Below are 18,661 nucleotides of genomic sequence, written 5' to 3' on the forward strand. Positions count from 1 at the left end.
GGAAATCCCCAGGCCCTGATGGTAGCCCAGTCTTCAAGCTATAACCAGCAGAGCCCCTATGCGCCACAGACAAGTTACCAGCAACATCTGGCTACCTCTTTCCAACACTCAGCCGATGCCTTTCAGCCACACAACTATAACAACCCGGGGCTGGAATACCCCCACAGCAGACAAGGCGAGACCTACAGCTTTTCTCCTACACCCTTCTCTAATCCCCTTTCAGGCTCTAGCCTCCTGTACCCACAGCAGCTGGGTACAAACCATTACAAGGCAAGAGGCCCAGAAGAAATGTGACCTTCATTCCTCTAGAGACAGCTGACCTCTGTGTGTATGTGTACAATATTTTAATACAAGGCTTTTCAGTTGCTTACTTTCAGAGCAGATGGGACACCAAGCAAGTCATATTAAAAACTAGGTCTTCCCTTGCATTCACCTTGTGGTGATGTGTGTGTGAAACGCCCGCACCATGGCTGGATGGTAAAGGTTATAGAACTTTCTGTTTGGTGCAAAATTAATGGAGCAGAAGTCCTGAGGGTTGGGGGAGGGGTGAATATTTTGCATATGTGCTTTTAATATTCACTTCCCCCGCAGCCTTCTCTGAGGAGAATGGAAGAGGCTTCAGTTCAAGCTCTCAGAGGGGCAGATTAAAAATACAGAGAGATGAAGGAACCTGCTCTTAGTCATACAGTGAACGCATGAGGTGGTTTTCACAAAACTATGTTGCATGAAACAGGATTGAGAACTACACCAAGAAGATGTGCTTTATCCTGAACAGCCTGCTGCTCTAAAATTTAAGAACACATTTTACACTGCTGCAGACACTGTCACGCTGCAGTATCCAGAGGGGATATGTTGAAAAGTAATGGTTAGGAATTAACCTATCAGCAAAACATAGACCAAACACAGGAGAAAACCACTTGCAATTCAAAACATTTCAGTTCCAGACCAGAATATGGCAAAATATTGTTAATTATAAATCACAGGATTCAGAGCACAGCCATAAGCATTATTTGCTCAGACCTAGGTCCCCCCTCCCCCAAACCCAAAATGCTTGTACCACATGAGAATGTGTTCATTCAGTTGCTCAATAGGACAAGAACACAGTTTCCAAAGGGTTTAGATAGTACTCGAGACCGAGGTTCCTAAATTACCTCTTTGGAAATATTGTGGAATTGAGCAGCTAAATTTATGTACAAAATTGTACTAAAGTCCTACATTTTGACTTAAAAAGTGAGTGGCACCAGGCTTAAAAGAACATAAGAGTTGCCATACTGGGAAAGACCAAAGGTCCATCAAGCCCAGTATCCTGTTTCCAACAGTGACCAATCCACGTCACAAATACCTGGCAAGAGCCCAAAACATTTTATGCTGCTTATCCTAGAAATAAGCTGTGGATTTTCCCCAAGTCCATCTTATGGACTTTTCTTTTAGGAAGCTAGCCAAACCTTTTTAAAACCCCGCTAAGCTAACCACATTCTCTGGTAACAAATTCCAGAGTTTAATTACACATTGGAGTGAAGAAATATTTTCTCAGATTTGCTTTTAAATTTACCACTTTGTAGCACCTAGCATTAGGCTCCCAAGTTTAAGAGCTGAGATTTTAAAATATTGTGTATCTGTGCCATAACATCTACTACAGGTTGGTGCACCCTCCAGCAAAAGCAAAAGGGCCTGACTGAAAAATATCCCAAAAGGTGGCATCCAAACCCTACCTGAGCCTTCCCCTCCAGTTCCTTGTGCACATCAGCTTAGCACCAGTAAAGAACTGCCAAACCCCCCAAAGCAGAGGGCCTACATTTGTAAAAGAGAGACACCCACACTCAGCCCCCAACCCTCCTGCATGTACACCTGGAACTTGGGCTGTGGGGGAGGGGCAGACACGCACAGAACTTCCTGCTTGGGGGGAATAGAGAGTGCCCCCCCTCCATGCAGTGTTTATCTTTTTATTCCCCCCTCTCCTTCAAGGATCCTTGCCAATTTATGCGTCCACCTTCCGCTTTATTCAAAATGAAAATTAAATCCATCCAGGATTTAAACATAGAAAGATGCCAGTTTCGGGAAGGTTTCTTATACACCAGTACAAGGTAGCACCACGATGCTGCCTTTGGAGACATGTTAACACCCCCCCCCCTTCCCAGAGGGTATTAACCATGGAGAGTGGAGTTGACTTTGTGGGCTACAGTGGCAAAGCTTGGTAGCCATTTTTAAATTTGGGCAAAGCAAGACCGTATAAATGAATCAGAGGAAGATTAAAAAAAAAAAACCCTTAAGTTCTTCCTGCCAAGAGGGTTTAACAAATCAAGGCCTCGGCTTCACTTTGGACTTAAGACCCTCCAACATTGCAGGATGGGATGAATGGCTGGTGGAGATGCCCAAACCTCACCGAGCTGATGAGATTAACTCCCCCACCGGGCTGTGTGAGCAGTGCAGAAGTTGCCAGTGTTGCTGAGCTCAGACACTTGAAAATAGAAAATGAGATAATTAAGATGATCCCTTTCCTTAGTCTAATACCTTTTTCAATTAGCTTTCAGAGAGCAAAACCTCCTGCCTCAGGTCAGATCAGGACAGGATACTGCTGTTACCATCTCCTCTCCCGGCTTGAGTTGCTCTCTGAAAGTCAGTCAAAAATGTATTAAATATAAAGGTATCACCTTAGTTTCCTTTTTGCATTTTATTTGAATTTATTAACACAGCTACCATATTACTTTATCCTAATTTAAAATAAAATTCTTGTTCTAGCTTCGTTGACTGGTGTTTTTTTTTTGTCTAATGCTACCAGGCTCTGCTTTCCTTCATCTTCTCTTAACTGTCAAGCCAGGTTTTCTGTCCCATTTGTCATTTCCCCCCCTCGTCTCCTTTTTCTTTCACTTTTCTTCAATCTATTTTTCTGCTTCTCTGGCCAGATTTAATTCGTTCTATTTTCCCTCGTTTTACTTTGTCTACTGTCACACCGCGATGCCTCTCGGGTCTACCTAATCCCTTGCCAGGCCAGGTCACGCCTCCCTTGCGGGTTTTCTATACAACCTTGCTTTTGTAATTATTTGAAATCATCACAGTTAAGAAACATAAAGCTCTGTAGTTGTGGGACCCTTCCTTCTTCTGGTTTCCCTTTACATTACAACTAAGTTCAGGCCAGGTGCCGGCTTAAGTCTTTTGCTTATCAAGGGCTCCCCTCTGAACCGGCTGCACCTGTCACCCACACAGTCCAATATTATCTTTTGAAAAAGTTGATAAACCCCAATTAGTTCTGGCAAGCCCTATGTATCCTCTTGTCAGTTAGCTTCCTGAGGCCCAGGGGACCCCCCCCTTAAACATACCAGCAACCTAACACAAATTGTATCTGCCCACTTGGGTCAGGCTTGAATGCAGTGTAAAGTTCCCAATATACCTCAAAAGGAAACAGACTTAAATGTTTGCAGTAACTCCAAAGGGGAGGTTCTAGGGCCCATACCTTAAAAGCTTTCCTTCTTGGGATCCTTCCTCCATCTTTGGCAACCAAGTTTGTTATCAGGCTCCAAGGCTTCTCCCCCTTCACCTCTACCAAGGCAGAAATGTCCATGGGTTCTTCTGGCTCAGGTACCCTCCTCTCCTCCTGAACCACTGAAACCTTTTCTATGGGAAAGGGAAATGGCACTTGATATACCGCCTTTCTGAGGTTTTTGCAACTACATTCAAAGCGGTTTACATATATTCAGGTACTTATTTTGTACCAGGGGCAATGGAGGGTTAAGTGACTTGCCCACAGTCACAAGGAGCTGCAGTGGGAATCAAACTAAGCAACCAATCCATCGGGTCCTCCCCTCCTGCGGCTCATAAGCCTTATGATTAACCTGCCTAAAAAGGTCATGTGACCCTCCCTCAGGAACTTGGGAAATGTAGTCAGGATTATCCTCTCTGCTCTGCTCCCAGGATTCTGGGACTTGTAGTGAGGACTAACCTCCCTAAAGGGTTCATGTGACCTACTCCTGGGAAACTGGGAGTTGTAGTCTCTCAGGTCCTCTGGGAAGTGTCTGGTTTTCAGGCACCTTTTCCCAAGGATCTCTCTCCCAGGTCTACCATGCTCACCACACTACCTACAACCTTTCATCTTTCCCTCACCCTGATTATCCCCATGCCCCTTCCTCTATTCTCCAGTCTTTCACTAACTCTATCCTCTCCCCCGTTCCACCCAGAGTCTCCCCTCTTTCTCCCCCTCACCCTTCCATCCTTCTGTCCAGTGTCGCCCTCTCTCATCTCATCCTTCTACCCAGCATCTTCTCTCTCTACCCTTTTCCATGGTGTCCCCTCTTTCCCTCCCCAACACTCCACTCATCTCCCTATTCTGTCAACCATTTCTCCTCCCCTTTCCATTCAACATCTCCAGCCTCTCTAGCTCTCTCTTCCCATCGCTGCTGCCAGCCTGGTGTCTTTTCTCTTCCTTCCCAGGTCTACCATCACTGTCATCTGTTTCTTGCTGCTGCTTTTCCTCCCGATGAGCAGCAGTGGTGGAAAAACAAGAAGCAGCAGACAGAGGGCTGTGCTGGTCCCCTGCCCCCTCCGATATCAACTTCCCGCTCCAGGGCAGAGAACTGGCAGAGCTGACAGTCACCTGCAGTCCTGTGCCTGCTTCTTGTTGTTTTGCTGCTGCGTGGCATGGGGGTGGCAGTGGAAGGGAGGTGAGGAAGGTTACCGGGTGCCTGGGGGTGGCAGTGGAAGGGAGGTGAGGAAGGTTACCGGGTGCCTGTACTCTCTCTTCAGCCAGGACCATGGCTCAGCGGGAGAACTTTCCTCTTTGGTGGGAGGGTGGGTATCCTGCAGCATCCATCACATTCAAAACTCACATCTAAAATGTTTATGCATAGCATCAGGTGCCAAGTGTGGTGAGGGTAGCAAATCAGCTCCTTTCAGCTCATGTCCACTACCTGCCCTGTTCCCAGTTACTACAGTGGGCCCTGGCCGAGGGGAAGGAAACCCAGCAGAAATGCAGTCAGCTCCTGAGCCCATGAAACCCCACCCCAATCTCCTCAGAGCAACTCAATGTTACTGAAACTCTGACTTTAAGGTATCCCCCCCACCCCTATTAACTCTCCCCCAAAATGTCCAGCGGTGCCAGACAGTAGGTAACACTAGCCCTGACCTACCAAAACGTAAGAGGTTGAAAGGGATATTGTCTTATGTTGAATGGCAGCTGATGCCCCCTCCAACTGGGGGGCGAGAGGGGGGGGGGGTAAGAGCTTTATGCTGCTGGTCAGAAGATTCTAGATCAAGGCTTGAGAATTTGGGCATAAAGCCAACTTTGAGCATGCAGATGGGTAAAAAGGTCACAGACCCCCATCAGCGACACAGGGCCTGAGTTATAGAAACTGCTTTTAAGGCAGATGCCAGCTCTAATGACACAATGATATCACAGCCCCATGCACTGTGCGATCCTACATGCCTGGAGCAGAGCTCTGGGAAGATGGGAGGTTATTACAGCACAGTAATGCCCTGGGTCTATAATCCCTCTCTCATCTGTGACCCTGCTCTGGCCAGAGCTGCTCCTGCAGCCCAAGGAAGAGTTCTGCATGGTTTTAACAGACACAGGAAGAAAACAGCAGAATCAGTAGAAATTGTTTTTATATATATACACTCCATGACAGCAGACAAGAAAAACATCCCTATTTTATATACAGGAGACTCGTAATACAAGGAATTGTATAAAAACATGACAACTCTACCCAGGCTAAAGGGAACAGATGCAAGAAAAAGTGAAACCACCTTTCATAAGCCAGCCAGCTGTTCAGGAAACAGGAGAGTTATTTAGCAAGAGCAGGTGGGCTGCAAGACCACCACACCCATCCCAGCAAGGTGGATTTCTCTCCCCCCCCCCCCCCCCCTTGTACTCCACTGGAGAAGATAGACTAGATAAATTCTTGAGTCAGGGGAGGGGGTCACAGCTAGAACATTCTCACTACCAAGCAAGCAGCCAGAGGGTTAACCTGCCCCCCCCCCCGCCCCTGTAACTTGTGGCATAAGGCAGGAGGGCTGTGACCTCCCACTACCAGCCTCCACCAGGGAAGGACTGGTGACTTCAGATGCCCACAGCTGCAGTACAGTTGTGATATAGGGCAGGGGGCTTTCAGGAGCCTGGACCCCTGCCTTATAAGTAGACAAAGCACTGTTCTCCCACCCAGGTGATATATAACTTATTAGTACATGTCACAGCACACAACACTTTACAGTCTCAGGGCGGCTGCGTCATTCTAGGATCCCAGGAAGGCGAAGGTCTCCTTCCTCCTTGATGAGGGGGTGATGCTAGGCCCAGAGAAGTGTGGCGGCAGTGCGGAGAGAAACAGTGAAGTCTGTTCTTGCTTTGCCTGAGGGTTGAACTCCAGCAGCTGACTGTAGGAGGGAGAGGAGTGGGAGGCAGGACCAGGGCTGAAGGAGGGGAAGGGGTTATAGTTCACTTGAGGGAGGAAGTTGTAGGTGGAGCTGGAAGAATGAGTAAATGTGGTAGTATTCTGGGCACAGCTGGCAGGAGCAGGGTATCCTTGTGAGGGGGTCATCATCAGGTCTGCACCTGTGGGCACCTGGAGGGCGGGAAGGATAGAAACAAAAAAGTTAAGAAGCAAGAATGAATGGATTATATCCACCCTCAGTCATGTCATCTGACCCTTATCCCACTTCTGACCATGAGTAGGACCTGCGGTTATTATTGCATGTATGACCCAACTCCCAATCCCACCTCTGCCACCATCGCTCACTGTGTGACCTTCAGCATGGAGTCACTCAGATCTACAACATCTGCAGACCCAACTCCCCATCCCACTTCTGCCACCAGCTCTCACTCCAACTTTCACCCTGGACATCACCCTGCAGACCAGCTCTACAAGTGAAGGATATTCTTCCTGTCTGATTCTCTCTCAGTGCAGCTTATGGAGCACATTTCCTGCACAAGGAGGGCTGGGGGAAGGCAGCACGATGTAGATTATTTCTTATAAATTTATTCCTCTGGTTTTCATATGTTGCCATCCTCAAGGCAGAGGGCACAGTATCTTTCTTGATCTCCCAGAAGCAGGCATGCAATTCCCACATGGACTATTCCAATGGTAAGTGCTTCAGAGCCAAGAGGCATAAACAGCAGGAGGCCTGGAACAGGGTCCCAGGCCCAAGTCCGCAATATCCAGCATTATCTGTCATCCCCTTACCTGTGTTATCCAGGAAGCCTGGTCCAGCCAGACGCCGTCCTCCTTGTGAAACCTCTTCAGCTTCATCCTTCTGTTCTGGAACCAGGTCTTCACCTACAGGGATGAGATGCAAAACAGACTGAGCAGCCACTAGGGACAGGAAAATGCCCTACCGCACCTATACGTGATACGTAAACCGCTTTCAGTGCTATGACAGAAAAGGATCATATCAAGAGGAGGCAGGACTGGTGGTTGGGAGGCAGGGATAGTGCTGGACAGGCTTGTACGGTCTGTGCCAGAGCCGGTGGTTGGGAGGCAGGGATAGTGCTGGGCAGACTTATACGGTCTGTGCCAGAGCCGGTGGTTGGGAGGTGGGGCTGGTGGTTGGGAGGCGGGGATAGTGCTGGGCAGACTTATACGGTCTGTGCCCTGAAGAGGACAGGTACAAATCAAAGTAGGGTATACACAAAAATTAGCACTTATGAGTTTATCTTGTTGGGCAGACTGGATGGACCGTGCAGGTCTTTTTCTGCCGTTATCTACTATGTTACTATGTAATCAGGAGAGAAAGAACTCCACAGATCTGTTTTAACTGAATTCTAATCCCTGGGCCTTGGCTGATCCTGCTGTTTAACGATTTCACATGCGGCAAAAGTTCTTACACACCATAAGTACATAAGTAATGCCACACTGGGAAAAGACCAAGGGTCCATCGAGCCCAGCATCCTGTCCACGACAGCGGCCAATCCAGGCCAAGGGCACCTGGCAAGCTTCCCAAACGTACAAACATTCTATACATGTTATTTCTGGAATTGTGGATTTTCCCAAGTCCATTTAGTAGTGGTTTATGGACTTGTCCTTTAAGAAACCGTCTAACCCCTTTTTAAACTCTGCCAAGCTAACCGCCAGTAATGGCTGAACCTTGGTTTATGTTGGGGGGGGGGGGGGGGAGGGTGAAGAATGGAGTGCACGGCACAGCCCATAGTTCCCCATTACCTGTTTAGCTGTGAGTCCCAGTGCCATGGACACCTGCTGGACCTGAAGGGGGGTCAGGTAGTGCTGCTTCTGGAAGCACTGATGCAGGGCCCAGAGCTGGTCCTGTGTGAACACAGTGCGGGACTTGGGCCTTCTGCCTGCCTTCCTCACCCCCTCCCCAGGGGTCCAAGAGGAGGGCTCCGTTTTCACATTGTTTGGGGCAGGGGGGACCTCAGATACCTGCCGTGCTGCCGAGAGAAAACGTTACCAGAACACACTGTAAAAATCTGGGTTAAGCTAAAATCATATAGAAAAACAGCAAAATGTTGTGAAGAGATCACACAGTCCGGTACAGAAACGTTGCACAGCGAGGGAATGTTATATTTCATCAGCCTGAAAACTTTCCCACCGCTAAATGGAATAGAAGTGTCTCAGACCTGGTCACAATGCTGATAATTTTTCGCAGTTCAGAAGCCATAATAGCTGACCAAGCAAGATGGAGGGAGATAAGGATTGATCTCCCCTAAGGCTGCCAGCTAGATCCAGGTTCACAGGGTTGATGCAGTCCTGGGTTTACCCCATTGCATGCAGGGGGCTTGCAGTTCTGATCCCCCTCCCCCACTGCATTCCCTAAGAAAAGCACAACTACAAGTCCCAACATGCACTGGGGTAAACCCAGGACTGGATCAACCTTGTCCTGTGAATCTGGATCCAGTTGGGAGCCTTCATTTTTTCCCCCTAAAAGCCCAGAGGGCATCAAAGCAGAGCAGTAAGCTTTTGCATAGTTACAGTGCTGTGTCAAGAACCAGGAGGAAGGACAGAGACACAATGATTGTTTTATAAATACATTAAGAAAAAGATTTCTACACAAGTGCCAAGCCAACACCAGCTGTGGCTTCTTTTGGTCTTATTCCTCAGTCCCCCTTCCTTTCCCCTCCTCTCAGCCCATTCTACAGTCATTTGTACTGCATAAAACTCTTTAACAGGTAAGATTGCAAGCAGGTACATAGCATAGGCCCCCAGGGAGGGGGAAATAAGCACAAAAGCCCAGAGGAATCTGCTTCCACAAACACCTGAGTGAGCACAAGGAGAAGCACACTGAGCCCTGCACAGGCTGTGTACACAGATAGAGATCACTCACAAGGAATTTCCTCACCTGGGTCCAGGATTCCTGGGTTTGGGGCAAGGGCAGCTGCAGCCTGCTGGGGGTTGGGGGGCAGTGTCACAGCTTCAGCTGAACCCCAGTAGTATTCCTCATGGTAGCCCAGGTCAGTGGCCCCCTGGTAGAGCTGAGGAGCAAGCATACTGCTAAAGGGAAAAAGAAAAGAAAAGAACCTCAAACACAGGGAGGTGTGGCAGGACACCCTGGCAAGATCAACTAGCTCTCAGGCTCAGCCCCCCTTTTGGGGCCAGCTTTATAGAGACTGGACCAGCCCCCTCTCATTAACAACTCTGCCATGGTGAAAACGGGGGAAGGGGGCTTGGGGAGAGAGACAGTATCTATGTTTTGTTTTGTTTTAGAAACATACCAGTGAATGGGGTTTTTCACAAGGCAAATGGAACTAGTTAAAAAAAACCCTCAGCCAAGAGGCAGCTGCTCTGTTTTGGTGGCAGAATAGGAAAACTACTCTTTCTGATGTGAGACACGGAAAGTATCCTACTACCTGAAGGTGGGGGAGCAGGGGACTGTGCAGGAGGGCTGAGTGTTCCTGCAACACATCTTGCCATGAAACAGCAGGGACTGCGCAGGAGGACTGAGTGTTCCTGCAACACATCTTGCCATGAAACAGCAGGGACTGCGCAGGAGGACTGAGTGTTCCTGCAACACATCTTGCCATGAAACAGCAGGGACTGCGCAGGAGGACTGAGTGTTCCTGCAACACATCCTGCCATGAAACAGCAGGGACTGCGCAGGAGGGCTGAGTGTTCCTATAACAAATCCTGCCATGAAACAGCAGGGACTGCGCAGGAGGACTGAGTGTTCCTGCAACACATCCTGCCATGAAACAGCAGGGACTGTGTAGGAGGGCTGAGTGTTCATGTAACTCATCCTGCCATGAAACAGCAGGGACTGTGTAGGAGGACTGAGTGTTCCTGTAACACATCCTGCCATGAAACAGCAGGGACTGTGTAGGAGGGCTGAGTGTTCATGTAACTCATCCTGCCATGAAACAGCAGGGACTGTGCAGGAGGACTGAGTGTTCCTGCAACACATCCTGCCATGAAACAGCAGGGACTGTGTAGGAGGGCTGAGTGTTCATGTAACTCATCCTGCCATGAAACAGCAGGGACTGTGTAGGAGGACTGAGTGTTCCTGTAACACATCCTGCCATGAAACAGCAGGGACTGTGTAGGAGGGCTGAGTGTTCATGTAACTCATCCTGCCATGAAACAGCAGGGACTGTGTAAGAGGACTGATTGTTCCTGTAACACATCCTGCCATGAAACAGCAGGGACTGTGTAGGAGGACTGAGTGTTCCTGTAACACATCCTGCCATGAAACAGCAGGGACTGCGCAGGAGGGCTGAGTGTGTCCCTGCCTGTTTTTCTTCTACCTTCCACTTTTGATTTTCTGATGAAATATTGGGCTGATGCCAGTTCAAAGCTAAAAGCAATTCCTGGGCTGAAGTTGCATGTTCAGACCTTAACAAACACTTCCAGGTACCTGGGATCACTTGTTTAAAAAGTCTTTCCTGGGCCTGTCCAGAGCATCTGAGCCTTTGCCCTCCTTAAACCCTATTTCCAAAGCCTTTTGCTCAGCAGAAACTAAAGAGATTTGTATTTCAATGCCTTGATTAGAGGTGTGAGGACTGGAAAGTTTCTCCTCCTTGGATTGTCCTGGATAGGATGTTTCATCCTGGACTCACCTCCTGCTGGTGCAGCTCCAGCAAAGGATGCAACCCAGAAAACATAAAAGTCGAGGTGTGGTTACTGTAAAATGCTTCCTGCCATGAACAGAACTGTACAGACATGTATAGGAGAGACAATGTCTGCTCCACAGAGCCTACCATCTAGTCAGGACACACATAATCGACAGTCAATAAGGTTAAATCTACCATCACAGATCAGAAAGTCTACTAGTACTAATCATTTCTATAGAGTATGTAATGTATACGGTCCTCTACTGTTCATATTATATGCAGGGTGCTTTCTCTGTCCCTAGAGGGTTCCCAATCTAAGTTAGAGAATGACAGGGGACAGGGACAGAGCCTGCGGGGGATGGGGTGGGAACAGGGTGTGGGGACGGGACAAACTCTGTCCCTGTGTCAGTTTCTACTTTGAAGCCTGTTAATGAACTGGACTGTTGTTTATGTTTGAGTGATGCAGACGACAATATTTTCATTTTTGGAAAAACAAGCAAACATGTTGGCCACAACTAGCAAAATTTGCATGGGGGATCCTGTACATTCCTGCTACCTGCACATCTTCTGAGAAGGACTATGGAGGACAGGAAAGCTAGACTGAATCCTGAGATTCTATTTGCGATTTATAAACAAAAGTTGCGCATATTGTTTCTTTTTATACTTTAATAAAAAGATTTAAATATAAAATCATAAGTGTTCGAGGCTTTAGCAGATGAGGACAGAACCCAAAGGGACGGGGACAGAACCTACATGGACAGGATGGGGACGGAGACAGAACCGGTGGGGATGAGGTGAGGAGGAGACAGGGCCCGTGGCAGGGATGGGGACAGAACCTGCGGGGAGACATGGCCCGTGGGGACGGGATGGGGACAGAGACAGAACTTGTGGGGATGAGGTGGGGATGGAGACAGAATCCATGGCGGAGACAGAACCTGCAGGGATAAGGTGGGGACAGAGACAGAAATTGCTGGGACGGGGACAAACTTCTTTTTTTTTTTGTTATTTGAATATTTTTACTGCTGTAACTGCCTATTGCTCATGTTTGATCTATTACTACTACTTATCATTTCTATAGCGCTACTAGACATACACAGCGCTGAACATATAGAGACAGTCCCTGCTAGACAGAGCTTACAATCTAATTAGGACAGACAAACAGGACAAACAAGAGATAAGGGAATATTAAAGTGAGGATGATAAAATAAGGGTTCTGAACAAGTGAATAAGGGTTAGGAGTTAAAAGCAGCATCTACTCCTCACTGGCCTCCCACTTTGCCATCTATCCCCCCTTCAGTCCGTTCAGAACTCTGCTGCACGTCTTATCTTCCACCTGGACCGATACACTCATATCACCCCTCTCCTCAAGTCACTTCACTGGCTTCCGATCAGGTACCGCATACAGTTCAAGCTTCTCCTACTAACCTACAAATGCACTTGATCTGCAGCCCCTCCTTACCTCTCTACCCTCATCTCCCCTTAGGTTCCCACTGCTCTCAAGACAAAAGTGGTTTGGCTACGTCTCTTGCTGAGCTTAACCACCAGACCACTCTGGCCTCTTTCCTGCTTGTTTTAGAAGACACTTTGGCTCACATTTTGCATTTTTCTATGTCCTGTAATTCTGAGACCCCCTTCCCCCAATAGATTTTGATTTGATTTAATTGTTTTATAGAGGCTTTTCTTTTCTACCCCTCCTAGCACTAAAGATAGGCAGGTTACAAATATTTTAAATAAATAAATATTTCCTTCTTGTCTTACCATTTCTTTCTTCCTCCCCTCCACACACACTTCTCACTTGTCCCCTGCCACACTCCCCACCCTTTCACCCTTCTTAATGTGCTGCTAATCACCTTGGAAAATGCACAGCCCCAGCCCAGTATGTCTACACAAATTCCAGGCACCTCTCTCACTCCCCTCCACCCCTCGCCCCCCCCCCCCCTACACAGAGACCACCCTCCGATCTGGATAATGCAGCTGCAATTGAGGGAGGGAGAAGAACCTGCTGAGAAGGGAAATCCAGGATAACAACCCCAAACAGAGAAATGTCCAAAGAGGTGTAATTCTGGGGTCCAGGCTGCAACCATTTCATGGAAAGGCATTTACCACATCCTTCTCTCTCACTTTAAGCTTATTCCCAGCTTTTCTTTCACTTTCATCCTGCTGTATTATATATTTTTTCACACTGTTTTGGAATAAAAAGTATGGAACTGTTCTATCTCCTCTCTTAACTCTGCTCTCCAGTTGTCTGTGCTGTGTTCACGCTTTGCTTGTGATCCCCTGAATGGTCCACTCTTCAGCTGTTTGTATGCTTTTACTGTATATGGGTTTAAAAAAAGGTTTGGGCAAGTTCCTGGAGGAAAAGTCCATAGTCTGTTATTGAGATGGACATGGGGGAAGCCACTTTTTGCCCCGGGATTGGTAGCATGGAATGTTGCCACTATTTGGGTTTCTGTCAGGTACTTGTGACCCGGATTGGCCACTGTTGAAAACAGGATATTAGACTAGACGGACCATTGGTCTGACCCAGTATGACTATTCTTATGTTCTTATGCTCTTACATTAGGATCTGATGAAGATCTGCCCTTCAGCTGTCTGTGCTGTATTCATTCTTTACCTGTATCACTCTAATGCATACCCACTCTTCCCTACCTGGGATTGATGTAGAAAAACTTTGCACCGATGACTGAGTGTGCTGCTTTTACAGTGAGATTAACGAAATGCAGTAAACGAAATCATATGTACAGACCTTGTGTACCAATGAGAGCAAAGCCTGTAATCTGTGCACATGTATGAACTAAACCACATGTGTGTGTTATTCTGTGGATAAATAGCTTCACAAATTTCTTACATGTACAATTTTTGCAAGACTATTATTTCTGCACAGAACCACAATTGCTGATCCTTTCATTTTCATCACACACTCACCTCCTGTTGAGTGGAGAAGCAGCTTAGTGGTTAGTGCAGCAGCCTGAGAACCTGTGGAAGTGGGTTCCATTCCCATTGCAGCTCCTCCTTGTGACTCTGGGCCAGTCACTTAACCCTTGCCCTCTGTAACAAAATAAACAAATATATACTACTTAAATCACTTAAATTGTAACCACTGTCTCATTCCCTTTCTGTCTTTTGGAGTTGCAGCACTTCCTATGATCAGCAAAAGAAGAAACAAAACTGGTAGTAAACCTTCTCCCATCAGAGCCTGGTGGTGAATTTCTCACCTTGTGCTAAAACCTCCTGTTTATTTCTGTGCATTGTGGCCTCATTACCAAGCATTTTTAATATACTGTGCACTCATAAACTAACTCCTTTCTGCATTAAAGCATGCATACACCTTATAGTATCCACTCATTTCTGCATCAGTCTCTCTGTGATGTGTTCCTGTGAAGCCTGCATACGGCTCTGATGAAGATCTGTTCTTCAGATGTCTGTGCTGTATTCATGCTATACATCTATCACAGTGATGGTTGCATGAGTCTCTAATGATCCACTTTTCAGCTGTCCATGCTGTATTCATTCTTTTCCTGCATTAGTGTAACTCCTGAATGAGATGGACAGGGAAAGGAATACTTGTGTTCATGCTCAGCAAAGATGACTGGGCAGGAGAATCTATCAGTGTCTTTAGATGCGGAACATTTTATGGGGGGGGGGGGGGGGGGAGGTTAAGGAAAAAAGTAAAATGATAAACGCTCTGTGAAGGTCTTTCCTCTTCTATTCTTCTCCCATTACTCCCAGTTAAGTCTCTCTTCCGGTCAGGTAATTGCATTATGGAAACATGCATTTGTCACTCCATTACCAAAAACAACCTACTCTTGATCGTTCAAAACTAGCAAACTAGCGTCCAATTTCCAATCTTTCATTCTTCTCGAAAATATTGGAAACATTAGCCCATGATCCGATTTCTATGTAAATGATTCTCTAGCCTTACATCCGTATCAAGCAGGCTTTCGACAGAAACCATATTAGCAACTTTTTATGATTCCATTAGAACATTTTTACATCAACGCCTTGCCATAGTAGGTCATTTCATTGGATTTATCTTCCATCTTTCAAGTAGTAGATCGTTCTCTTTTGATACTCCGTCTGCCATCACTGGGCATCCATGGAACGGTTCTCTGTTGGCTCCAAAGTTGTCTCGCTAATCACACGTATCGGGTAGCCTATCGTCAAGTTCAATCACATGTCTTTCCTGTGAATTCTAGGGTCCCACAAGGTTCCCATTTTGGCTCCCACACTATTTAACATTTCTCTCACACCTTTGATTACTCTGTCTAACCATCTTGCTATGCGCGTGATATTCAGCTTTTATATTGTTTTCATCCTTCTGAGTCTGACCAATCTGAACTCAGCCATTGCCTCTCTCACAAATATCTGCCTGGCTTTGCGAAAATCGCCTTGTTCTTAATGCAACAAAATGTCAAGCTATCCATTTTCCTAATCCTTGTTCCCCTGCTCCCACGGCTCCAGTTCTCAATCGTCAGGATACTGTAAAAAATTCTGGGGTAGATTTTGACAACCGTCTTACTTTGTCATCAAATTAGTACAGTAGTCAAGGCCTACCACAACACTTCATCCTAACCACAGACCTTTCATGAACTAGACAAAACATACCCTACACCTGACTGATAACCGAATGACTACTAATGAAAATCACGCAATACGCACTACCACTTTATTTCTCATGTCAGAAATGAACTTGCGATAGTTGACTATCTAACTTATGTTATAATTTACTCTATCACTCAGGAACCTCTATGCAATACCATACTGTACTATACTTTACTATGTATGCACCTTAATGTAAAATCATTTGTAATTCTCTACCCGGAAATGGCGACCGCCATTACGGCATAATGTAAGCCACATTGAGCCTGCAAATCTGGTGGGAAAATGCGGGATACAAATGCTACAAATAATAATTCTTTGCTGTCCATCGTGTTAGGGCATTATTTGCACTTACAGCAATTCGAACACTTCTTTTGTCCTGAGTCATTACTCGTTTAGATGACTAGAGTTCCATTTATTTGGGACTCCTGCTTCAGGCCCTGTTTACTAAGCGTTTAGCGTGTGAAAAATGAGTGCCTTAATGCTAGAGATGCCCAGAAAAACACTAGCGTACCTTAGTAAACAGGGCCCTTCAACTGGTGCAAATCTACTGCCCTCTGTCTTCTTCACTGTGCTAAACCGTTTGATCACATCACTCTTTTACTCTGTCAGGAGCATTGATTGCCACTTTCTGCACGAATTCAATTCAAGATCCTATTTCTGGTCTAAGACACGTCTTCCTATGGCCCCAGACCATCTCTCTGGTCTCGTGTATTACATTCTTCTCAAGCAGGGCTATGCTCAGTACCGCCTCCTTCTGTTGTTCATTTAGAATCTGCTAGGGCCTGTGCCATCAGCTATATTAGTAACATAGTAACATAGTAAATGACGGCAGAAAAAGACCTGCATGGTCCATCCAGTCTGCCCAACAAGATAAACTCATATGTGCTACTTTTTGTGTATACCCTACTTTGATTTGTACCTGTCCTCTTCAGGGCACAGACCGTATAAGTCTGCCCAGCACTATCCCCACCTCCCAACCACCAGTCCCGCCTCCCACCACCGGCTCTGCCACCCAATCTCGGCTAAGCTCCTTAGGATCCATTCCTTCTGAACAGGACCTAAACTTTGGAATGTGTTACCTTCTCCCCTTCGCCTGGAATATTCTTACCGTGTTTTCAAAACTGCCCGAAAGACTCATCTTCTTACTGTGGCTGAACCTTGCACCTCATTTCCCTTCAGTGTACCCCAAACCCCTTCACGTAGCGTTGCTTATTGTACATCGCTTTGAAGCCACTCCCATGGCATATGGCGGTAAATCAAGCCCTGTAAATACAAATTAATAAAATAATAAATTATATCTAAAGATGTCACAAAATAGGAAAAGGAGTTATAGAAAGCGTCTACAGGGACAGTTTCTGTGCTGCATCTCTGCCCTGGGGTTTAGCTCTGGAAGGGAAAAAATCCACATCCTTCTATTTACCTCAGTTCCCCTGACCCTTGCTTTATGCACAATGATTTGCTTTTGAATCAGTTTTTTGGTGGAATTGTTCTCTTCCAGAAACTAAAGGATATTCACTCTTTGGACACACAGTGGTCCAGACTAAGCTGCCGAGGTGTAACTTGATTACAATTTCAGCTTTTTTTTGCCCAAAATTGTAATGTATGATGAAAAGGGAAATGCAGCCTGGGCTGGAGGAGTGGGGTTGAGACACCCTGTGATTTTTGGAGCCTGGGCAAAGTCGGGCGGGTGTTTGATGCTTGGCTCCACACTTCTCATCCCATTGTTCCCAGATCTCTTCCTTTCTGGGACACTTAGCTCCTCTTTCCACCCTTCCCCCTCCCCCAGGGCTTTCTCTTGCCCCTCTCTGTTTCTGTTTGCCAGGGATGGGCAGACGGGCTGGAGCCTCACCTGATGCAGGTGTAGGGTCACTAACAGAAGAAAACCAAAAAATATATTGAAATATTGCTGAAATATTTTCTATAATTTGAGTACCAAAATCAGAACGAGAATGGAGTCATGTCATGCCCTTTGAGTACACAGTTCTCCTTTCCTGTCTTACAAAGTGCTGTGTCTGAGATAAGGTCCTATAGCTCCATTCCTGCCCCCAACCACGAGGTGTGACATGGAGCCACACTGGTGGAATGGGATTCTGATGTGGCCGCTACACTGGGGAGCCATGAAATCAGTGCCAAAAAGGTGAAGGTCTTGTCTCGCCAGGTCTCAGGATCATCAGACAGTGTTTAATTCTAATTATAATATCAATAAACCACAAATTTAAAATCACTAAGCAGCTCACAACATCAACATATAGCAATAACAGACAGAACACATAAAAAAGATATACAGAGCAATAAAAAAAAATCCAGCAGAAAATAAAACCAGAAAAGTCCAGATGTCAATACATCACCTTTACATTTCAGATAAATGCACCCTTCAAAATCTCTACCAGCATCTTCCTTACTTAAACGCTTGCTTGAAAAAAAAATGTCCTTCACTTTTATCAAACAATAACATAACATCCTCAAACCATAAGCCCACTGTGAATGTATTCCAGAAACATGTAATCATGTTTCCACTTTCCTCTGTTTTTTTTTTTTTAAAGCGGTAATTGTGGTTGGTGGAGATTCTCTGGACAAAACCCTTTGAAGGGTGGTGATAACCCTACAGAGCCTGCAGATACAATGGTGAGAGACCACCGAAGGCCTTGAATACACTGTAATATTCTCCCATGTCACCCACCAGTCTGCCAGGGAAGCTTCACCTGAACTCAGGTGACACAGGCAATCCTTCGCCCTGAACATCCCAATTAATTTTAACCTCCCCCCCCCCCCAGTGATTATAATAATTAAACTCAACAATCATGATCACCTTAATGCCCCTCCCAGAACAAACCTGTAAAGACGTGTAATTGGACATCATACTTTCAAATATTAAAACACACTTCCTGGGGGCTGAGCACTGCAGGAAATGGGAGCCTAGAATTTGGCCTCCGGCAGAATCCGACAAAAATCAAGTGCATCCCTTGAAAATATTGTATAAGACAAGTCCATAGGAAAAGGAAGCAAGAGACATAAGCCAGCGATTCCCATGCAACAAAGTCCGTTAAAATGAATGGGCTGCAGCTGGGAATCTCTAGT

At 46.3% G+C, this 18,661-nt stretch overlaps 2 protein-coding genes across 2 annotated transcripts in view; one reads left to right on the plus strand and one right to left on the minus strand.

Moving 5' to 3' along the window:
• The window catches only part of FOXJ2 (forkhead box J2), a 584,760-nt gene that overhangs the window by 504,904 nt on the left and 61,195 nt on the right, over positions 1–18,661 (plus strand). The window lies entirely within an intron of this gene.
• On the minus strand, positions 5,996–13,971 carry NANOG (Nanog homeobox). Its single transcript, XM_030187250.1, has 5 exons — positions 13,907–13,971; positions 9,277–9,428; positions 8,142–8,368; positions 7,167–7,259; positions 5,996–6,548 (listed from the first exon to the last, which is right to left on the minus strand). Exons 2-5 carry the CDS (start codon positions 9,422–9,424, stop codon positions 6,222–6,224), a joined length of 795 nt encoding a protein of 264 aa, XP_030043110.1. The 5' UTR covers positions 9,425–9,428; positions 13,907–13,971; the 3' UTR covers positions 5,996–6,221.

The sequence above is a fragment of the Microcaecilia unicolor genome, chromosome 14, assembly GCF_901765095.1.
Source record: "Microcaecilia unicolor chromosome 14, aMicUni1.1, whole genome shotgun sequence".
Taxonomy (NCBI): Eukaryota; Metazoa; Chordata; class Amphibia; order Gymnophiona; family Siphonopidae; genus Microcaecilia; species Microcaecilia unicolor.